At 45.0% G+C, this 20,506-nt stretch overlaps 1 protein-coding gene across 2 annotated transcripts in view; it reads right to left on the reverse strand.

The window, feature by feature from the left end:
* spegb (striated muscle enriched protein kinase b) overlaps nucleotides 1-20,506 on the reverse strand; it is a 55,570-nt gene continuing 35,064 nt past the window's right edge. For both annotated transcript variants that reach the window (XM_030342872.1, XM_030342873.1), the window contains exons 20-41: nucleotides 17,799-17,967; nucleotides 17,017-17,113; nucleotides 16,579-16,779; nucleotides 16,131-16,188; nucleotides 15,956-16,033; nucleotides 14,042-14,214; nucleotides 13,900-13,926; nucleotides 13,373-13,522; nucleotides 13,018-13,060; nucleotides 12,862-12,930; nucleotides 9,979-12,760; nucleotides 9,230-9,379; nucleotides 8,790-8,906; nucleotides 8,221-8,388; nucleotides 7,782-7,904; nucleotides 7,170-7,334; nucleotides 5,951-6,839; nucleotides 5,308-5,547; nucleotides 4,611-4,834; nucleotides 3,556-3,631; nucleotides 2,982-3,131; nucleotides 1-2,537 (exon numbers count right to left, since the gene is read on the reverse strand). In XM_030342872.1, coding sequence (XP_030198732.1) covers nucleotides 2,270-2,537; nucleotides 2,982-3,131; nucleotides 3,556-3,631; nucleotides 4,611-4,834; nucleotides 5,308-5,547; nucleotides 5,951-6,839; nucleotides 7,170-7,334; nucleotides 7,782-7,904; nucleotides 8,221-8,388; nucleotides 8,790-8,906; nucleotides 9,230-9,379; nucleotides 9,979-12,760; nucleotides 12,862-12,930; nucleotides 13,018-13,060; nucleotides 13,373-13,522; nucleotides 13,900-13,926; nucleotides 14,042-14,214; nucleotides 15,956-16,033; nucleotides 16,131-16,188; nucleotides 16,579-16,779; nucleotides 17,017-17,113; nucleotides 17,799-17,967 — 6,417 coding nt within the window. In that variant the 3' untranslated portion in view covers nucleotides 1-2,269. The remainder of the gene's footprint in view (nucleotides 2,538-2,981; nucleotides 3,132-3,555; nucleotides 3,632-4,610; nucleotides 4,835-5,307; nucleotides 5,548-5,950; nucleotides 6,840-7,169; nucleotides 7,335-7,781; nucleotides 7,905-8,220; nucleotides 8,389-8,789; nucleotides 8,907-9,229; nucleotides 9,380-9,978; nucleotides 12,761-12,861; nucleotides 12,931-13,017; nucleotides 13,061-13,372; nucleotides 13,523-13,899; nucleotides 13,927-14,041; nucleotides 14,215-15,955; nucleotides 16,034-16,130; nucleotides 16,189-16,578; nucleotides 16,780-17,016; nucleotides 17,114-17,798; nucleotides 17,968-20,506) is intronic.

The raw sequence follows: 20,506 nt of genomic DNA on the forward strand, positions 1-20,506 counted from the left end.
TGTGTACTCCATGTGCTATTTATTGGGCAAAGTGTGACAGCTGTCATGCTTACTACATGCCAGAGCTCTTCAGCTTCACCAAAACAAAGGGAGTTCAATTGAGGCCAAATACAATCACTCAATAAATAAACGAACAAATGCAAACACGAAGATCTGATCTATGATCTGAACAGGAAAACCGATAATCCTCCTTCACTTACGAAACTATATCATTTTACTTTTTTGGGAAGGGGGTCTGATATCAATCACTTGAAGCCCTGCAATACATTCAATTAAATATATTATAGGATTTACAAAATGTACTGCTTCTCGCAATCATATCATTTTTTTGGCATCTGGAAGCCCTGTTATCAGGTTGTATCAAAATTCCTGTCACATAACCAAGTAACAAAATTCATATGAGGGTAGGGCAGTCTCACTGATATTACACCCCAATGTATTTTCACTCTCTCGTCTGGGGTGTAGAGGACCGGCACTGTTCTACTTTAAATTTAAATCAATATAATTTTTTAAAAGAAGACAATGGCAGTGACAATTGCACCTAAGCACTGAAATCATTATAAATTATTTTAAATATAAAATCAGCCAAATTGAAGATTAAAACGATTTTGTAGTAAAACTGGCAATTTTTTTTTCTTTTTGCTAATTTATATCTCTCATTAAATGTGTGAAGTTGTTCCATTAAAATGTAAACATGTAACACCAGAAAGGTTTCACATGCCGATAATATACTTTTTTTATTTCCTCTTGCATGACAAAGGTATTTTAAAAACAGCCATGATGTATCTACACTATCTTTCTAATTGGTGTTATTTTGATTATTTAAATTTAACTACAAAGTAGTCAGAATTGTTCTTTAAAAAAGGTTAGTATTGTGACAAAAATACAACCTACAATCGAAATCTCTCAGCCCTAACATTGGAAAATGGTTTCATTATGACTGATGCTTACACATTAAGGGCACTTGGGAGCTACCCTAAAACCACTCATACTCATAAGACATCTCTGTCACATTTTAAAATCCTTAATCAATTGACAGATAATTTGTTGCGCTAGTTGAATTGATATCTTAATTGTTCTGTTGTCGGGTAGTTTACTAGAAACAGTCCAAAATTGTCTTCAACAATGAATTGATAACTGTACAGAATGCTTACAAAGATTGTGTCCTGTTGTTTTACCCTATATTTTACAGCCAAGGGAAATTCTTTCATTCCATTGATCTGAGAAAAAAGGAATAAAAAAAATAATTGTCTAATAAAAGTTTTCCTTCTAACATTTTTGCATTGATCAAAAGCTTTGTTTTTAACGGTGAGCCCTTGTTAATATCATCCCCACGCTGTGTAACCTTGTGAGGTACTTATTTGGAAAATCCTACAAACCGGCATATGCTTCATGAGAACAAAGATTACGGCAACATGATTGACAGTGCTGTTCATGTCCGATACAATCCCTGTTACGTCCCTAACATCCCCTAACGTTTCCCTTGTGTGCAAACTGTTCAAATCAACTCTTCATATAAGCCTTGTAAATGGCCCTAGATTTTGTTCACACTAAAAATATTTATACAATAAATATTTTAATACTGACGTCATTTTTTTCTATTGTCTTCTTGGATAGCACTTGTGTTAAAGTACACTTACATAATACATTTCTAACCAAAGTTTGATTTAACTAACTTAAATCAATGCAAGTTGTACCCAATGGATGATATGCTACTTTTCTGGGAGGAACTAATGTATATAATCTTCACAACATCTTAACCCCAGGCCAAACTTAAACTCTAGTGCCCTAGGTGTAACTTAAAATGTTTGGCATAGCTCCACAGGCTCAAAATGATATTCCAAATTGTTGATTTGAAAAGTGCATACTAAAAAGGGTTGCAACGGTTCCTGTCGAAAATGTATATAAAAGGGGATAGGTACAATCGTTGAGGTACAAGCATAAGAACTTGAATTAAAATAAAGTACTCGTTCATGAAATGTTTTTTTTCTTTGACATTCTAACTGGTATCATCATAGCCTACTACTTTTCCTCAAACCTGGTTCATTGTTTTCTTTCCCAAAGTGACTTTGGCCTTCCAGAAAACATTACAACAATTCCATTTTTCTAAGAGACCAAAGTTCTTGTTTCTTGTTTGTATCGGCGTGTCCTTCACCCACAAAGCCAGTTCTTGGGCCCACCAACAACAGTACCTGTAACACTTTGCTCTCCAACGAGCTAGGTATTTCCTTTGCTCTGAATGACAACACCCTGAGCCCCGCTAGTTAGCTTAGGGGCTGACGGGAGTGGGGGGGACCGCGGTCATCATTGTAGTGGCGCTGGGTGGTTGCACGTTAGGGCTGGGAGGGCCGGTGGAGGAGTAGGACCGCAGAAGGACCTTGTGCTTGGTGGCCCCTTCCTCGCGCCTCCTCTGCTGCTCCGCCAGGAACTCCTTGAGGCGTGTGGTGGTGAAGGTGAGTGTCTGTCTGCGAAGCCGCATCAGGTAGGCGTCCTGCAGCCACGAGTTGCTGAAGCAGTCCTTGATAGCCGGCCGGGCCCTGGGGGTTGACACAGGTTTTATTTTATGAGCGGGAAATCAGGGTTGATCGTGAAGTTTATCTGCTGGTGGATGCTTTTATCAAATTCCTCTTTGCAATGCTGTCAGTGCATTAAATTGTTAGCATGTGTGGCCCCCAGTGGGAACGAAACCTCTAACCCTGTCAGGGTAAATGCCCTGCTCGGCTAATTGAGCTAGGGAGAACCATTGAGTTGGACAGGACTTAACCGTAGGTTATAAACAAGACCTTAAACGTAGGTTATAAACCGTTTACATCATTCCAGTTGAACCATTGATGTTCAAACGGGTTCTTTGTAGTTTCTTCATAGACAGCGATATTTATTTTTCCTATAAAAGAGCAACTGCAACAAATTCAATTCAAATGTGTCAAACAAAAGTATTGTTATTTGGGAGTATTATTCTGTGTGACTGCAGGCCAACTCACCAGGGGTAGCTACAGATGATCTTCTTGAGGAATAGAGAGGCACTTTGGGATACATTCTGGTAGAGTTTGGAGAGGTCGAACTTGGCGGCCTGGATCCTGACCTCCGTCTCCTGGGGGTCATTCTCCATGAAAGGTGACCTTCCACTCAACCTGAAGAACAACACAAAGAGAGTGTAGGAAGCACATAAAGGTATATGAAAGAAACAAGTCAATGGCGCCATATAACGTAACAGATGATATCATTCTGTATTGGCCATTTCTAAGTAATGAGACAACAAATTGGTATTTACTACACACTAATTGTTCCAATTCAAAAATCAAATGAATGAAAAGGAAACCCATCCTAGGGGTTATATCAGTTCTAATCAACAACAAAAAATAAAAATAAGCTGATAATAAAATTGCCTCTACCCAACAGTAACAGGCGTTGGGCCGGAAAGATGACTCAAACGTAATCCTGAATTCTCCTTCAACCCAACTCCTCCTTTGCATGTAAAAATAAAAACCATGGCGAGGCGCTGCTATTTGCAGAGATCTAACGGGGTTGGAGAACCAAGAGATCTCCTGAACTCACATGATGAAAGTCAGCACGCCCACACTCCAGATGTCTGCCGGAGGACCTACCACATCCCCCTTCACCATCTCTGGAGCTGGAGGGAGGGGAGGGTGGGAGGAGAAGATGGGGAGAGAGCGGGGAGGAGAGGGAGGAGAGGGAGGGAGGGAGGAAGGATGGGAGGAAGATTAGAAGGGAGGGAGGATGGGAGGAAGGAAGCATTGGAGGAGGGAGAGGTAGGGAGAAAGGAAGGGAGGGGAGGAGATAGAAAGGAAGGTGATTAAGGGAGGGAGCAGAGGGTGGAATAGAGGAAGGATGGAAGGGAGGGGTGGGAGGGAGGATGGAAGGGAGGGGTGGGAGGGAGGAAGGGAGGATTGGAGGAGAGGGTAGGAAAAAGGGAGGGAGTATGGAATAGGGCGAGGAAGGAGGTGTGGGTATGAATAGTGGGAGGGAGGGAGGAGGAATGGGTTGGGAAGGAGGGAGGAGGGAGGTTTAGTCAGAACGCAAACCAAAATCTTTAGGAACCAAAGCTCCCTGGGTTTATATTCTCACTTTATATTTTGGGGGTTTACCTTATTTGCCATATATGTGTGTAATGTCACCAGAGCCACTAAGCATATTCCCCGATGACATCCATGAAACCAAATTGAATGTCACAAAATTTAATTGGACAAATAAAATATAAAAACAGGGATAGCATTTTTGGTGCTGAGTCCCTCGCTATTAGTTTTCCAACCCTGATAAACAGATCTAACGAATACATAATAATATTATGACTGCTGTGCTATAGACCACGCTGCATGTGTTGTGCCCTAAAATATAGTTATGCATTCAATCTAACCCGACAGAAAAGTTATGCGTTGTATTTCTGTATAAGTACTATTCTGCCCAGCAACATACCAAACAAAATCCTTACAATAAATCCATTTCCGATTCTGATTCTGATAAAAGCAGAGATGGCAAAGTATAGAAAAACAGTACCAATGCTGAGCCCACAGTATAGAAGGGCTTATCATTAGCACCAATAACACCAGCTAACTTATGGTACCACTCCGTCCATCCATGAGAACCCTTACACATGTACTCCAGTGTGCCGATGGGGGGGCTGAACTGCTTGAGGAACAGGGGGTTGAAGCTCTGGGCGCTGCCGAAGTCGATGATCTTGATAACGTTCATGTAGGTGACTATGATGTTCTCCGGCTTGATGTCCAGGTGCAGGATGCGGCGCGTGTGCAAGTAGTCTAGCCCCTGCAAGATCTGGATGATGTAGGCCACCACGTCGTCTTCAGAGTAGCGGAACCTGTGGCACACCCACGGACACTTTTTACCCAGAGTATTTATAACAGAATATAATGTTTTTCCATTGATTACATTCTTTTTGGTGGGGATATTTTGGTCATTAATGATCTTGGATTTAGATATCTTGCTCAGGGAAAGCCACATGTTAATCCGGGATCTAGCAGTTCTACTTTGTTATGACAGAACCTCCGGACGCCAAAAACGGCAACGTGCAATTTGTTACGAGAATAATCGGCCCAAGTTGTTGAAGTTAAGTGGAGGGAATTAAGTGTAAAATAATTATATTCCTACGGAGGACAGACCAAATGGTGTTGATTTAAAACAACTACAAACATTATTTTACAGTTTACTACGATTGGCTGTATTTCTTTGTCTATATTTCTGTTTCAATGTCCGCAGTAACTTTGGGTGAAAGCTACTGAATGTCTCGATTCATCATCCCAGACACAGGTTGAACGTCCCCTACAGCCCTACCGGTCGATGAGGCTGTAGAGCAGCTCCTTGCCACTGCAGCACTCTGCGATGAGCACCAGGTAGCGCGGCGTGACATAGGCCTCGTGCAGGGCCATCACCTTCTCGTGGTGCAGGGACTTGAGGATGTCGTACTCCTGCAGCACCGATTGCTTGGTGTCCGCCTCGTACGGAACGATCTTGGCCATGAACAAGTTGCCAGTGGCGTTCTCCCGGCACTCGCGGATCACCCCAAAGCGGCCCCTGTGTGCGGTGATGAGAAGCAGCAGCAGGCTGATCAACCGAATACTTCGGATTTTGTGAGCGAAGAGATTGTTTCTTTGTGTTGTTTTATTCGCATACAAATACAGGTTAGTAGCAGGATTTCATTGGAACGTCTGATTCAGTTTGAATTTTGTAGCAGTATGATCTACTTAATTTGATGGTATTTTAGTTTTTCTTTTGTACAAATAAGGCAGAAAGGCAGTATATCAAAGCATTCCAAATTCTTATTATGAAAGGTATTTTTCTATGAAATGTTATATTCATTTTGAAATGGATGGAATCAACCTTGAAATTAACCTTTACATGAACTTATATGAATCAAATGTCAAATGCATTTTTAGTTTGACTCCAACTCCACCATTGTCCATTAACTTCTCCATACCTGGCCTTCTCATCCATGAACGTGTAGGGCTTCTGGGGCACTCCCTGGCGAAGAGCCCCCTCTCCGGGCCGTCCCAGGGGCGTCCTGCGTCCCGACGGGGTGGCTCGTCCAGAGGGGGTGATCCTGCCGGACGGGGGCCCGTGGGGGTCCACACCCCCCTGGGGGCCAGCCATGGGCGACAACCTTGACACCAGCACCACGGGTGGGGAGACGACCGGGGGTAGAGCAGGTGCGGCGGTGGAGGTGATGGTGATGGTTGTGATGGGGGTGGGGGTGGGGGTAGGGGAGATGGTCGTAACCGAGGTTACGGCCAGAGAGGTGGGGGGAGTGGCGCGATACATGGGCACAGAGGAGATGGGCTTCCCGATGGCGGGGGCGGGTGTGGATGAGGTGACACAAGGGGGCGGCGACATTGGGACGGGGCTCCTCGGTTTGGGCAGGACAATGGGGGGCGGAGCCAGCTTGGCCTTGGGGCCACCCATGTTGATGTTGAGGGTGGTCTTGGCTTTGACTGGGGGGCTGGGCTGGGCCACAGGGGCCGCAGTGACAGGGGTAGGGGTCGGACTGGGGGCAGGCGCTGGGCGGGTGGGTGCGCTGGGCGCGGGGGACACCGCTTTAGCCGCCGACACGACCACGGTGGGCGACGGGGTTGTCCTGGTGATGGGGGCGGGCCGGGCGGTGGGGGGCTTTGCCGTGGTGGCAGTGGGGACGGTTGGGGCGGCGAGGGTGACTGTGGGGGTAGCGGTGGCGGTCTGGGTGGTGGTCACCATGGGTTTGCTCTGAGCCGGTTTGATGGGCGTCACGGTCATGGATGAAGTCATCACCACGGGAGGGGTGGCGGCCGGTGCCGTTTTGACCACCACGGGCGTGCTGCTGGTTTTGGGCGGTTCTGGATACACACGCAGAGAGAGACGGGATGTGTGACTGATTGTAGAAATTTGATAAGATACAAGGGGCACACTAATTTACAACAGAGTGTGTTGCCTGTGCCATCATATGAACCCCTTACATTTAATACATGAAGGATGATCATGCTAATTATCGATCATCATCATCGTTATCCTCGAGCATCGCTTCCGTATGTATCCCACAAAGATTAGTTAGTACTTGTAGTAGGTGTTAATCCCCTAAGGACTTTGTTTGGTATGTTGACCAACAACCACCACATGGAAACGAGTGTGATAGATTGATTGTGTACTGAAGTAAGATGAGTACGGACCTGTTGGATCCAGACAAACTTGGTCAGAGAGGTTGCTGTACGGGCCCTGGCCTGCCTTGTTCACACACGCCACCCGGAAGCGGAAGGATAACCCTGCTGGCAGGTCAACCACGTTGTAGTAGCAGTCGGCCACCCCTGTAGCCACGATGAGCCACAAGCTTTCTCCTGGAGGAGGAGGGGGAGGAGAGGTGAATGGGGGGCAGAGAATAGGAGGAAGAAAGGAGTGGGGAGGGGGGAGGAGGAGGGTGGGGGGGTTGGCAAGAGGGTTGTGGGGGAGAAGGGTCATTAGGGGGATGGGAGGGAAATGAGGGATGAGAAGAGAGGAGGAGAGGAGAGGAGAGGAGAGGATTAGAGTTGAAAATAGGGGAGGAGAGGGAAGCAGAGGGAGATGGAGGAGAGGGAGAAGAAGAGGAGATAGGAAAGGATAAATGAGATTAGAAGATGAACAATTATAATGTGCATAACACTTTTAAGCTTCCTGGGTAACATTCAATAGCCTTGAACACAACAACGGAGACATAAAGCAATTTAACATGGGATTGCATACTTCTGAGAATACAGAAGTATGCACACACAAGATTCATGTAAAATACTATTGGAGGGTGGACTCACTCTCTGCCTTCCTCTCCAGAGAGTAGGTACATGGAGCCAGGTTGTCTGAGGGCCTCCACACCACCAGAGCTGTGTCCTTGTATTTCTGGGGGATCTCAGGGGTCCCTGGGCGATTGGGAAGGCCTGCAACGTACAGGTCATCAAAGAGTTAGAGAGGGAATACAGGAGGCGGACACTGGGTGGTATCCATACTTAGGACCTATGAAACTGCTCCAGGAGAACGTAGAATATGGAACGTAGAATATTTGTATTGAATGTAATTGCTGTGAATCACACTTTATTTATAGAGTATGATGACATTTGTGTTACATTGTGGGTTTGTTACAAAACTGTATCTGTTGTTGACTATAAAATGTAATCTGTAACTCGTCGCAAATGAAAACTACTCAGACTACTCTACTCTAAAGGGTTTTTGTAGATTAAGTAAAGGTGGTCTCACGGGCCAGGGAGATGGTGCAGGAGCTGAACACGGCGCCCAGAGGGTTGGTGGCCACACATTCGTACAGCCCCGCGTCCTTCTTGGTGGTCTGCATGATCATCAGGAGCTGCCGGCCGTCGGGGCAGGAGATCAGGTTCATCCGGGCATCGATCTCCAGGGCCCTCTTATCTGGGGAGACATGACACCAGCTGGAGTTAATGTCGGATGATTGTTTCGGGAAACTTTCGTCATTGGCTTGTTTTGTCAATATGGATAAGGGATCGGAATCTGAGATTCATAATAGTAATTATCAGGGACCAATTATTAAACATGAGAATACCGCACAGTAGTATTGTTCGAGTATTCTAATAGTAGTTCTAGTATTCGTTTTTTATTATTTGCAATATTGCTCACTTTCTATTGTTTGTCAACTGTGCTGTACAGTCTGTTGCTACTGACTAACTGAATTTCCCTAAGGGGATAAATAAAGTATCTACCTACTAACTTACTTACTTATTTTTATTATACTTATTGCAAAGCATTAGATATAATAAGGCGAAATGGTAACATAAAAAAAAATATCCCCTGACCTTTGACCCAGGCGATGTGGGGGTGTGGGCTTCCCGCAGGCAGGCAGCTGAGAGTGACTGGGTCTCCCTCCAGCAGCACATGGTCTCTCAGCTTGATGTGGAACACTGGAGCAAAGTCTAGCGGACACACAGGAAGTAGACACGACTTAAAGAGAGTCATAGCATGTAGATGGGGAATGGTTATAATGCCGGTTCTAGAAGAACACTCAGCCCTGCACTATTATGCTGTTTATTTAAGGCAGATAAAAATAGGCAAACAAATAATTATATATTATAGAGAGATGTGATACACTCAAAGAATTAATCAAAACATCTTGATACCAGAGTATGAACTAAAATGGATTGAGCAGAACAGTTTGCATACAGCATATGTTATTCTCATCATTGAAGATGTCATCAAATTATTAATTCAGAGCACTACTAAAGTTACACTAGCGTACCGGCTGCCAGCTTAGAGTACTGGCGTGTCCGTAGACCACTGCTGTCTCTGGTGATAGCGGTAGGAATGTCCGGCTGTGAAACGGTCTTGTCCCGTTTTGCTCTGGTCAGGCCCCAGCGATCCCAGCGCGACCTGCGCTCAACCTCTCCAACTGAAACACATAAAAAAAAGGTTAATCATCATTAAGAGATTTCAGAGATAAAAGGTATTTGTGTCAAAAAGGCATTTAGGTGTAGCCTGGCTCCGCCCGCCTAAGTACTTCCGCTCAATTAGAATTTCCCTTCAGCACTACGTTCTTGGTCTACGGCATGTTAGTGGGTTTTCTCCGTCCAGATTTTCTGCGTCCATCAGCGAACAGAGGGAGTGGCTGAGAACAATGACGTTAAAGTCAGCTCTCGTTGACGGACATCTTCACGCACAGTGTTTGGATTGTTTACAGCCTGCCTCGCAACGTGATTCTCGGCCAAAGGTTAGCGATTGGTTATGGCAGAACCAGAGTGGCACTGGGCAGATCCAATAGTTTCAAACTTCAACAGACACACGCCTTCAAGTGAGTTAACGTTTGTCAATTGATCAGGTCCAGACTCTCTCTGCAAATTAAATTAAGTACGAGAGTCTGGTAGGACCAGGCTAATTTAGTTCAACTACAAAATAACATTATGATGATAAACGTCAAGTTATTTTTTTAGAACTGATACAAATCTTGTAAAGTAAAAATTTGAAGATGTTGAGAGCATGGTTTCAGCCTACCCTTGGACGTGTCCGACTTGAGGCTGGACATGGAGTCCAGGGACTCCGAAGAGGCTCCGTTACTGGTCTGAGCCGCCAGCTGGTTCGAAGGCACCACCACAGTCTTGACGCCGCGATTCTCAGAGGCTGCACGGCGAAGCATCGAAAAGATGGGCGTGCGCTTTTGCTCCTTCTCGTCTGACACCTTCCGCTCCTCAGAGAAGCTGCGGATCCTGGTGGAGATGCCCGCCACTGTCGACTCGATCTTCCTGCGCATCGCCAGGACCGGAGATTCTTGGGGTTTCTTCACTTCCTTGTCCTCTGACTCAGGCTGCACGTCTTCAGCTCCACCGTCCATCCTCGACATCTCCACCTCCTTCTTCTCCTGAGAACCCTTTCGCCCCAGCGTCCACGACATTCTGCGCTTCGAAGCAGCTTGTTCTTCTTCCTTGGCCAGTTCTTCTTTGCGTTCGGCTGACGGCGTCCTCTTCAGACGCATGGAGAGCCTCTTCATGAAGCCCTGGTCCTTCTGAGCTTCACGGAGATCCAGGACAGACTTCGACTTCTCCTCAAGTCTCCTCGGTGCGAATTCCAGAGGACCGCCGACCGGACCCGGGCGGTAGATGTCTTCCCCCGTCTCCGTGGCGTCTGGGGCCACCACTGGCGGTTTGTCTTCGTTCTTTGATCTAGTCAGGAATTTAAAGCTTCTCGTCAGTGACGACTCACGCTTTTTGAAGCGTGCCTCGAAGACTTCTTCAGATGTTATGTCCTGGAAGTCGTGTCCGGCGTTTAGTTCCCGTGTCAGAGACTCAGAGACAGCGCGGGGTGGGCTGGGTTCTTTGGCGATCAGTTCGGGCGATGCAACTCGCGAATAGACAGCGGCGTGTTCATTGGATGAAACAATGATTGGCTTTGAGCGACCAGGGAAGGCAGAGGGTGTTTCAGTAGGGGGAGGTGCTTGTGATGGAGTAGGTGTAGGTACAGGTGACAGAGGAGATGGGGCAGTAGCAGCAGGTGGCTGAATAATTTGGGTTGACGTTGGGAATGTTGACGATCCTTGAGCGGCGATTGGAGTAGAGGGGTTCGACGAAAAGGATGCATTTTCAGGTGTAATTGCGGGTACCATGATGGTCTGCATGATGCTAGCATATGCCGACCTCCTTCCGTCTGGAAGAACAACCACAGCAGGAGGTGTAGGTGCTGGAAGTTGGGCGAAAACACTTCCAGGAACCCTTGAATGGTCGTGTGTAGGTGTCACAATAACTGCGTTTTTGGGGATGAGCGTATCAGAGGATTTATCAGGCATATTCACTTCGTTTTCTTCTTCTTCCATTTCTTCATTTCCTTTGTCCTTCTCCTCTGGAACATTAACAGTCTTCTTCTCCACTTCCCCTATTATCTCTTCTTTTTCTTCTTCTACCATTTCCTCTTCTATCACAGAGCTTTGGGCCATGGGAGGAGGAGGAGGTGGTGTCGGCTCCCTCTGCCCTGTGTACTCTGTTTCCATCATCTGGTCTTCTGATATGCTCATGTCCTTCTCGGAGAAACCACTCGTGCTTGATCTTTCGTCAAAATTACTATCTGTCGTCAAACCGTCCGTCTTCTCACTCATAGCCTCGTCCAGTTTCGCATCTCTCTCCATCAAGGACTCCACACTCTCTGTTTTCGTAGGACTCTCCTGCACAACCAACTCTGGGGTCTGTGGCCTGGGTGAAGGGTTTCTGGGTGTCACCGGACGGGAGTCCAGCTTCGGCTGCTCAGTGAGCGAGGACATGGACATGGCCTCCTTGAGTTTCCTCTGCTCTACCTGGGCCAAGGGGATCTCCAGAGGCGCTCCGGAGCGGCGGTGCAGGGGGATCGGCTCAGTGTCACCCTGACTAAATGAAGCGCTTTTGCGGAGCAGTTTTGGCTTCGGAGCCTCCTCCCTCGGGGAGCACTCACTGGATACCGCCCGGATCAAGGGAGGCGGCCCCAAGCGCGGGCCGCGAGCGAAGCCCTCTGACGTTTCCAACGTCTCAAACAGAGGCCCGCGCAGCCCGCTAAGCTTCTTGTCCCCGGTGCCCCCTCGAAGCAGCCGCTGCCTCATCTGCTCAAGTTTCATGGCGTAGTCCTCCTGGCTCATGTGGGCGCCGCCCGGGCTTGCGCTCCTCCTCGGCAGCTCCATGGACACAGCCTTCTTGAGGATTCTCCTTCCCTCCTCCGGTGGGGTCTCCCCGGCTTGTCCTTCCTCGGGTGTGATGCGTAGCAGCAGGGCGCTGTCAGCCGAGCCACCCCGCCGGAGCTCCCCCCGTCTGCGGCCGCTGTCCGGTTTGTCCGACTCCACACTGGAGCCCCGGCGCAGGGGTCTCCGGGACTGCTCGGACCGCTGCGGCAGCTCGGCCGGCGGCTCGTCGTCCGAGGAGCTCTTGTCGTTCTCCTGCTTGGACCGCTTGCGTAGGCGACCCTTGCTGCCGGAAAAGACTTCGACACAGTCTTCCTCCGCAACGCCGGATTCCAACTCCATGGGCTGCTCATTGGCGGTGGCAGAAGACCTGTCGGTGGAACCGTTGTGCTTCCCGTTGTCCTGCTCAGCTCCCTGGATCTCGTTGAGGGAAACCCTGGAGCCGGAGAACTCCATGTGGAGCGGCATCGGGATGAAGGGCGGCTCGTCAATATCCTCGTCGGAGTCGGAGGAGGACGATGGCAGAGGGGAGCCCTCCTTGAGGTTCCTGGGAACCGCGATGGAGATGTGACTGGTGGAGTCGTTCAACAGCTCCGGGATGGACCTCATGACCATCTTGGATTTGTAGGTGATTAGCGATCGCTGAAAGGTGACATCATCAGAATTTTTAACTAGAAATATACATTTATAGGTACATATGCTCTAGGATATTCTCGATGTACGAGAAAAATTAGACATCGTACCTGCCATTTTCTTCGAAATACAAACTTCTTCAGGGAGTCTGTGCTCAAAGCCTTTCCCTTGCTAAGTGTCTACACAAAAACAACAAAAAGTCATTAAACTACAAAAATAAACTCCCAGTACTCCCAGAATTTTTTACAGATCCTAAGGTGGCTCACCTTAAACCAGGGGTGGCGGAGGCATTCCTGAGTATCAGGCCTCCTACAAAAAAATTATAATAATTATGTGAGGATATATTGCATACATTGGGAGCAGAATAGTATAGTGGAAAGTGTTTTTGACTCTCAGCTAAAAGGTTCAAGGTGTAGACATCCTTGAGATAGATACCTTACCCTGTTAATTAATGACAAAATAATATATATTCAAGTTACTTTTTAAAGAGGCATCTGTTGAATACATATTAAGACAGAATGCCCCGTTTAGATCCATCTCGATAATGAAATATAGAATTAAAAACCTTTTCCAGTAAGTTCTGTGAATGGTATTCTAAACTTGAATTAGATTATTGCTCACAGGTGGTCTGCGACCAGCAGCTTAATGATGAAGCCCTTGGCCTCCTTGGCCTCAGCAAACATGTTCTCCTGGAAGGCCACGTTGTAGTTCCTGATGTTAAGCACCGAGCTGCGGTCGTTCTCCCCGGCGAACGGAGAAACCCCCGTCAGGCTGAAAACACACACACACACACACACACACACACACACACACACACACACACACACACACACACACACACACACACACACACACACACACACACACACACACACACACACACACACACAAACACACACATTGAGCTCCACTCACTGATTACCAATAACGTATTCTTGCAATCAATTGTTCAATGCATTATAATTGTATTTAATTATAAGAGTTGCTAGATTATTACTGTTATTGTTACTGCTCTTTTTTGTTTGACTCAGTTTACAGCACCTTTCACAACTGCTACCATTGTTAAAATCATATTCTGGCCAGCATATATTTATATTCAAATTGCTATTTCTGATCTGATTGCTTTCGATTTAAATAAATGAACCTACCACAAATATGCAAGGACTCCGATTGGCCTGGAAGAAAAAAAATAAACAGAGAGGAATGGTTTTATGAAAGGGCAATGTCTTTGCAATTTATACATTCTTCAATTTAATTACTGGGGGTAATTCTGAAATTTAAGGACCGTACCAGATATCGGTTGCCTTGGAGACGGGGGACTGGTTGACGATCTCTGGCCCTACGAACTCGGGGGTGCCGTACTTGCAGTACTGGGCCTCGCCGGGCGTGAGCTCCAGCGCGTTCCCGAAGTCACAGAGCCGGATCTGATCGCTGTGGGCATCGCTCATCAGGATGTTGTCGGGCTGGGAGAGAAGCAGGGGGAAATATATAATGTATTGAGATTGCGACTGTGAAGATATCCATTTATACATTGTAAAAGAAGACCACATTTTGGTATTATTGAAAAAAAAAAAGAAGCACGGTGATTATCTGTCAAGATGTCGCTCTTTGTTGATTTAAATACTTAAAAATGATGACATTATATAAAGATGCGTAGAGAAAATGTTACATAGTGCATGTTTTAATAATGTTACCCATTTCAATTTTGTTTTATATTTATTTGCTTACAGGTTAGGGCTATCCTGCCCCAGGGGTCACATCCACATCAGCAACACATCAGACCAAATATATCTGGCGCTCAGTTTCCAGGAGGCTTCCTATAACTGCCATACCTTTGCAGGAAGCCTCCATGTTAAGAACTGACTTTGCAAAGTGTGGTGGCCCAGCCGCTGAGTAGTGCCCCACATGGCCACGTGGTGGCCACAAAGGCAAAGGCAGCCAAGGGGTGTGGTGTTGGATGGGAGGTACTACTCTAAAAGCTGTATCATAGAGACCCTGCCCCGCTCAGGTGTCTCAGCTTACCACTCACAGGTGTGCTGAGTTAGCCTTGCAATCAGGAGGCCTTTTAACCCCACCAGAACAAGCTGAAGACAGACTGGCTGGAGGAGCGCGTGGACTCCAGACACACACTAGGCCAGTCTCGTGGTAAGAGCCCTGTGGCCAACACTCTTAACCCAACTGGTTCAGGTTCAGGTTACTTTATTTGTAGGTAAACTTGTTTCGCAGTTTAAAAGTGAGCCTCCGTTACATAGTTTGACATCACATACACACAAACACAAGTGGGACAGTTACATAGGTAAAACAATTAAAGTGCTTCAGTGCTAATGAAATTGGACACTTCAAACTGTCCAACATAATTCAGATATAGTAAAAACCCCATAAAATGATCTAAAAATCAACAAATAAATAATCATTCACGCAAATAAATGTTGTGCAAATGTAGCAGTTTCATTGAACCCTTATAGTGAAATTACGTCCAAGTGGACCGAAGGACTGTTGTTTACACAGATCTTTGATCTGTGTAAATTGTGTCGTGCTGATATGAAAGAGAAGGCCTTCAGCTGGAGAAGAACCCCCAAAACTCCCAAGAGCCGTACCAGGGTGAAGAGGTCAGTGGCAGGGACCACAGACCCCACTAAGCTTGGCCTCCCTCTCTCTCTCTGCCCCCCATAACAGGAAGAGCCAGACAGAGCACCCTAACATCAACTGCCGACCTGGTGAAGATTTGAGTTGCCTTTTTCCCCGCACCGTTTGATTTCACCGCAAACCCTGTTTCTGTTCAGATTGGTTACCCCACTGTTGAGCATCACAGACCAGGCGCCCACAATAGGTGCCAATGCAAAAAAGTCCCACTGGGCGCACATCCATTTACTGTGGGCTAAGACAGGGTAAATGTGTGTTTAGAACCAAGCTGGGTGAATAAACCTTGATAACTATGCCTCTTCTCTTTGTTTACATTTGCATTCATGCACTTTAATATACTGTGATTTAAAGACTCGTATCATTTTTTTCTTTGCACTATTTTTTATATTTGTTCTTACTTTAGCATTTACTTTAGCGTCTATTTCTGTTTTTATCGACAATTTTTTTTTATTGTATTGCATCTTATCCTGTGTTTTCCACTGCTGCTAGGCTGTTGTAACAAAGGAAATTCCCCTCTGGGGGATTTATATAGTTATCTTATGAGGCCCGTATGTGTAGCACCTTGATGTCCAGGTGGATGATGTTCTGCTGGTGAAGGTAGTCCAGTCCCTCCAGCAGCTGCCTCATACAGGAGCGCACCTGGAGGCGAACAGACAGTAAAGTACAGTGTTGCCTCAAAAGCTTTTTTTTACATGACTTTTATGTTAAAATTTTTAATCTCACAAAACCAACTCACGTCAGACTCCGTGATAATAGATTTCTTGACAAATCTCTCGAGCAGCTCCTCGTGGCATCTTTATTAGATGGATTAAGGCACAGTCACATTTGATTATATTTGACTAGAGTAAAGGGGCGTAGAATAGATCAGACTCCACAAGACTACACTAGATCAGTGCGGTGGATGGATTTTAGGTACATCATGTAATAAACATCATCACATTTTATCAAATCAATTACATTTGATTTATTTAATTTTATTATATGATAAATATTCGTGTTTTATATTTTATCACACACAAACACAAAAAAAAACGAATAGTTAAAGGGAAAGCAAATTTCTTAAACCTGCAAAGTATGTTTTCCCATTAACAGTCTCTAGTGGCTTGAGTTGTAACTACAGTAACAGCTTTATAATTGTCACACGGAGGTGGATCAGGGAGGTTAAAATCGAGCAGGAAGGATACATCTCAGTGACGATGATGACAGCATTCTTCTTCTCGAAGGCGTCGTGGAAGTACAGGATCCTCTCATGGTCGAGTCTGGCCAGCAGGTTCATCTCCCTCAGCGCGGACGCCTTGCGCTTGGCGCGGGCCGAGATAAACTTGGCGGCATACTCCGTCTTGCCTACCTTCAGGACCACGCGCTTCACATAGGAGAACGCACCTCTGGCAGCGAGGGAGGTGTGGTAGAAGCGGTGTTAAGGATATGGGCATATCTATATTCAGCATTAGCCTCACATAGCTCCAAGAACAACCAAGTGTTGCCTTAGCATGACTCCTGTTTGTTAGTTTAGTTTATCCTGAAATAGCTTATAGTCCCTACCAAATGAAAACAATATATTTCGGAGGAAAAGAGAATGGAAGGATCATTCTTAATTTTCGCACGATTAAACTCAAACCTACCTTCCAATTTCCTTGTGGATTTCGTAGTAATCGGTCATTCTGCGCATCTTTCGCAAAATGGTCTTTTCGTCTTCTATGGGATTCTCTTTCCTTTTAGCTGGTAAAGAAAATATTACATTTTTTAAAAAAGAAAAATCTAAAAACTGCAATTTAATACCATTCTTTCACATTCTAACTGAGGGGAAATGTACCAGTTAACTAACTAGTTTTGTTATTTGATAGGTTTTTTTTGTATCAGTTCTGGCTTGTTTCCTGCATGAATTAGTATTCAAATATGATTTGACACTTCTGTCAAATACTGTATGTGGCATAACCATCCTTAGCTTGTAAGGATATTGTTGGAACAGGGTGGGCGTTTGGTGATTCACCTTCTTCGGCTATTCTGGGATATTCTTTTCATGGACCAAACCTATAGGTATGCCTTCTTCAATCTTAAGTTATGTCAAAATGTCAGTAATTCAAATAATTCAGATGTAGACAAGTTAAGTATGATTTAGTTCTTTTTTTTTTTGGTTGTCTGTCATCAAATGCATACGAGGAAATCAGGACAAAGTCGTTTCTAAGCACAAGAGCTGAAAACAATTGTTGAGGTATTCTCACACCAGCGATGACGTTGTACACCCCACTCACATCTTAGATCAGACTACTAACCAATAAATACACGTGGATGGAGACCCACACACAGACAAACACACAGACAGACACACAGACACACACACACACACACACACACACACACACAGACAGACACAGACACAGACACACACACACACATTCTTTACCTGCGTGCACCGTCAGTTCAGCCTTGCAGGTGACGGATCCTGCCAGGTTCCTGGCTGTGCATGTGTACACCCCAGAGTCCTCTCGGCGCGTGTTCAGGATCACCAAGGAACACTCATTGTCATCGTACACAAATGTGTAATGGCTGCTCTCGGCCAGCAGGACGTCATTCTGAAATGACAATGTCAACTTTAGTATCAATTGTTTTTGTATAAACTTAAGTATAACTGATATGTATATATCTATATATATATTATAATTATATTTGTTCAACTTCTGTATAATTTGTATTAGGGTAACTTTAATATAAATTATTTAACGTTTGTGTAAATGATAGAAGCTAACCTTAAATGCATTTTATGATACTCTATTGAACCATATTTCTATTTAAAATCAATCATACCATTAAAGGAGAATTTCACACTTGGAGACATAAATAAGTATTGAAAGTGGGTCATGTAAGCGAATAGTAACATAAATTTCTAATTTAGTGACTTCTTGACCAAGAATATGCAGACAAAGACTGTTTGGCGCTTGTGGATTGAAGATGACAACTCCCACAATTCCATCAGCGTTCACTGCCTGAGGGACATAACATAACAGGCAATCAGCGTTCACTCCCTGCAGTCCAGAGGGAACTGCAGCATGGAGGATAAGTGATTGTTGTCGTTTGCGGACTCCCGGAGCTCTATATCTAAATAATATAATACATAGATATCTATATATTATCACGGCCAAAAGGTGTGTGCGCCTACAGATGATATTATGAATTAAAAACTGCATTGGGTTCTCGGACGTCTCTGGTACTTCCAAAACAAGTAAAGACTAGTAGTGGGGGTTATCTCGGCCAGGGTCCTGCACGGGTTTGGGTAACCGACGGGTGAAAAATGATGCTGTGTCGGACAAGGGTGCGGGTCGGGTCAGACGCCTGAAGAATGCGGGTCGGTCGCAGGTTTTGCGCCTCGCCAAACACCAGATAGTGTAATTCCCCGGCATTCCATCTTATGTTTTCCTTCTGGTCGGGCGTCGGTATCAATTTATAGCGGGTCTGGTTGGCTGCGGAATGTAATTCGCGGGTACGGGCGGGTGGGGGTTTGCATTATAAGACCCGTGCCGACGTCTTTATAATATTATAATAATAATTATAATAAATTAATATTGTATAGAACACAGCCAAAAGCTGTGTGCGCCGGATGATATTATGAATAAACGACTGCGTCTCTGGTGCTACATCATTGCCTCTTTAGCGCTTGTGTGATCTACCGGTCACAACGGTCAAACAGTAACGTCAAAAACCATACCGTAGCGCAAATCAGTGGCGTCACTAGGCTGTTTTATTCGGGGCTAAAGCCTCGGATCTGATTTGATTAGCCCCGAATCTTTTTTGTTAAAAAAATAAAAAAATAAAAAATATTTTTTTTTTTATATTTTGCTGCATGCAGAGCCTGTGCCATATCCGCACGTCGCACATTCTCCCATTTGTTATGACTCTTGCGTAGTTTACTGCTAGGAATTTCTGTTCTACTGCTTAAGATTTTAAGCCATGAATTGATGAACTTGCATTGAAGAAAATATGTCAGTTTTCTGTGGGCTGTAAGTAGGCCATTCTATGAGGCTAAATAGCATGCCAATATTGATGACTGACTAAGGATGAATGCTAACATGATTTGTTTCTAACTTTTGCCTTAAGTTATAATTTAGCTAACTAGCTAGCTGCCCACCCTTCTAATGGTGGCTGTCATTTCATTACCAATGTTAAGTGTCATAAATAGTTAACACTGGTGCTGAGTCATGATTCCTAAAAAGGAAATACCCAAAACATGTGATATGTTTTCAATTTGCAGAAAGTTTTGAAAAATCCAGGATGCCTGAGAGCCTTACTGCATTATATTCCATAATAGTTGTTTCTTTAGGAACCTGAATGTTGTCTTTTCCTTCACAGAAAAAAAAATATTTCCACCATAAATTGATGCAGAAAAGGCACAGATAGATGAATAAGAATCGACCAGAATGCAGGAAATTAAATGTTTGACGCTCAAAAAATCTATAATTTGTCCCCGAAAATGTTGAAATGAACCTAGCCTATATGACCCTGTACGCAGGTTGTATGCAATATATTCATAGATATGTTGTCTTTACTTTTTGGATTAAAAAGAAGGCATGTCAGTAAACTCCGTGTCGGCCCTTAGTGTGATTAACATTTCATCAAAGAGTGGCCCTTTGTGAAAATGAGTTTGACACCCCTGATATAGGTAATGTAAGGTCTGTCTCACTTGTATTCATTTTACTCTGAAATAATTTGAATGGAACTTTAGATGTCTGGGGATAAGCAGCAGTCAGGTAGCAAAGCTATAATTACCTGCCTATTTGGTTTATTTAGGGAAAGCATTATGAAAAAAAATGTGCATGCACAATAAAGTATACAACAAAATTTACCGCGCTCGCACTGTCCTATTCCCTCTTGGGCTAAGCCCCGGATGCTTCAGAAACCTAGAAACGCCCCTGGCGCAAATTCACATCGGTGAAATTCCCACCCACTGGCACTGATCTGTAATGTGCTTGTAGTTTTTTAGAGCACCCCCCCTCTTACGCTTCCTGCTTTAAATGACGCAATCATTGTCATTTAAAGCAGGAAATGTTAGCGGTAGATACGTCTCTCCCGTCTCAGGGGAAAATGAGGGAATGATGCAAGACCATTCAAAAATATGAC

Source organism: Gadus morhua, chromosome 20 (assembly GCF_902167405.1).
Source record: "Gadus morhua chromosome 20, gadMor3.0, whole genome shotgun sequence".
NCBI lineage: Eukaryota > Metazoa > Chordata > Actinopteri > Gadiformes > Gadidae > Gadus > Gadus morhua.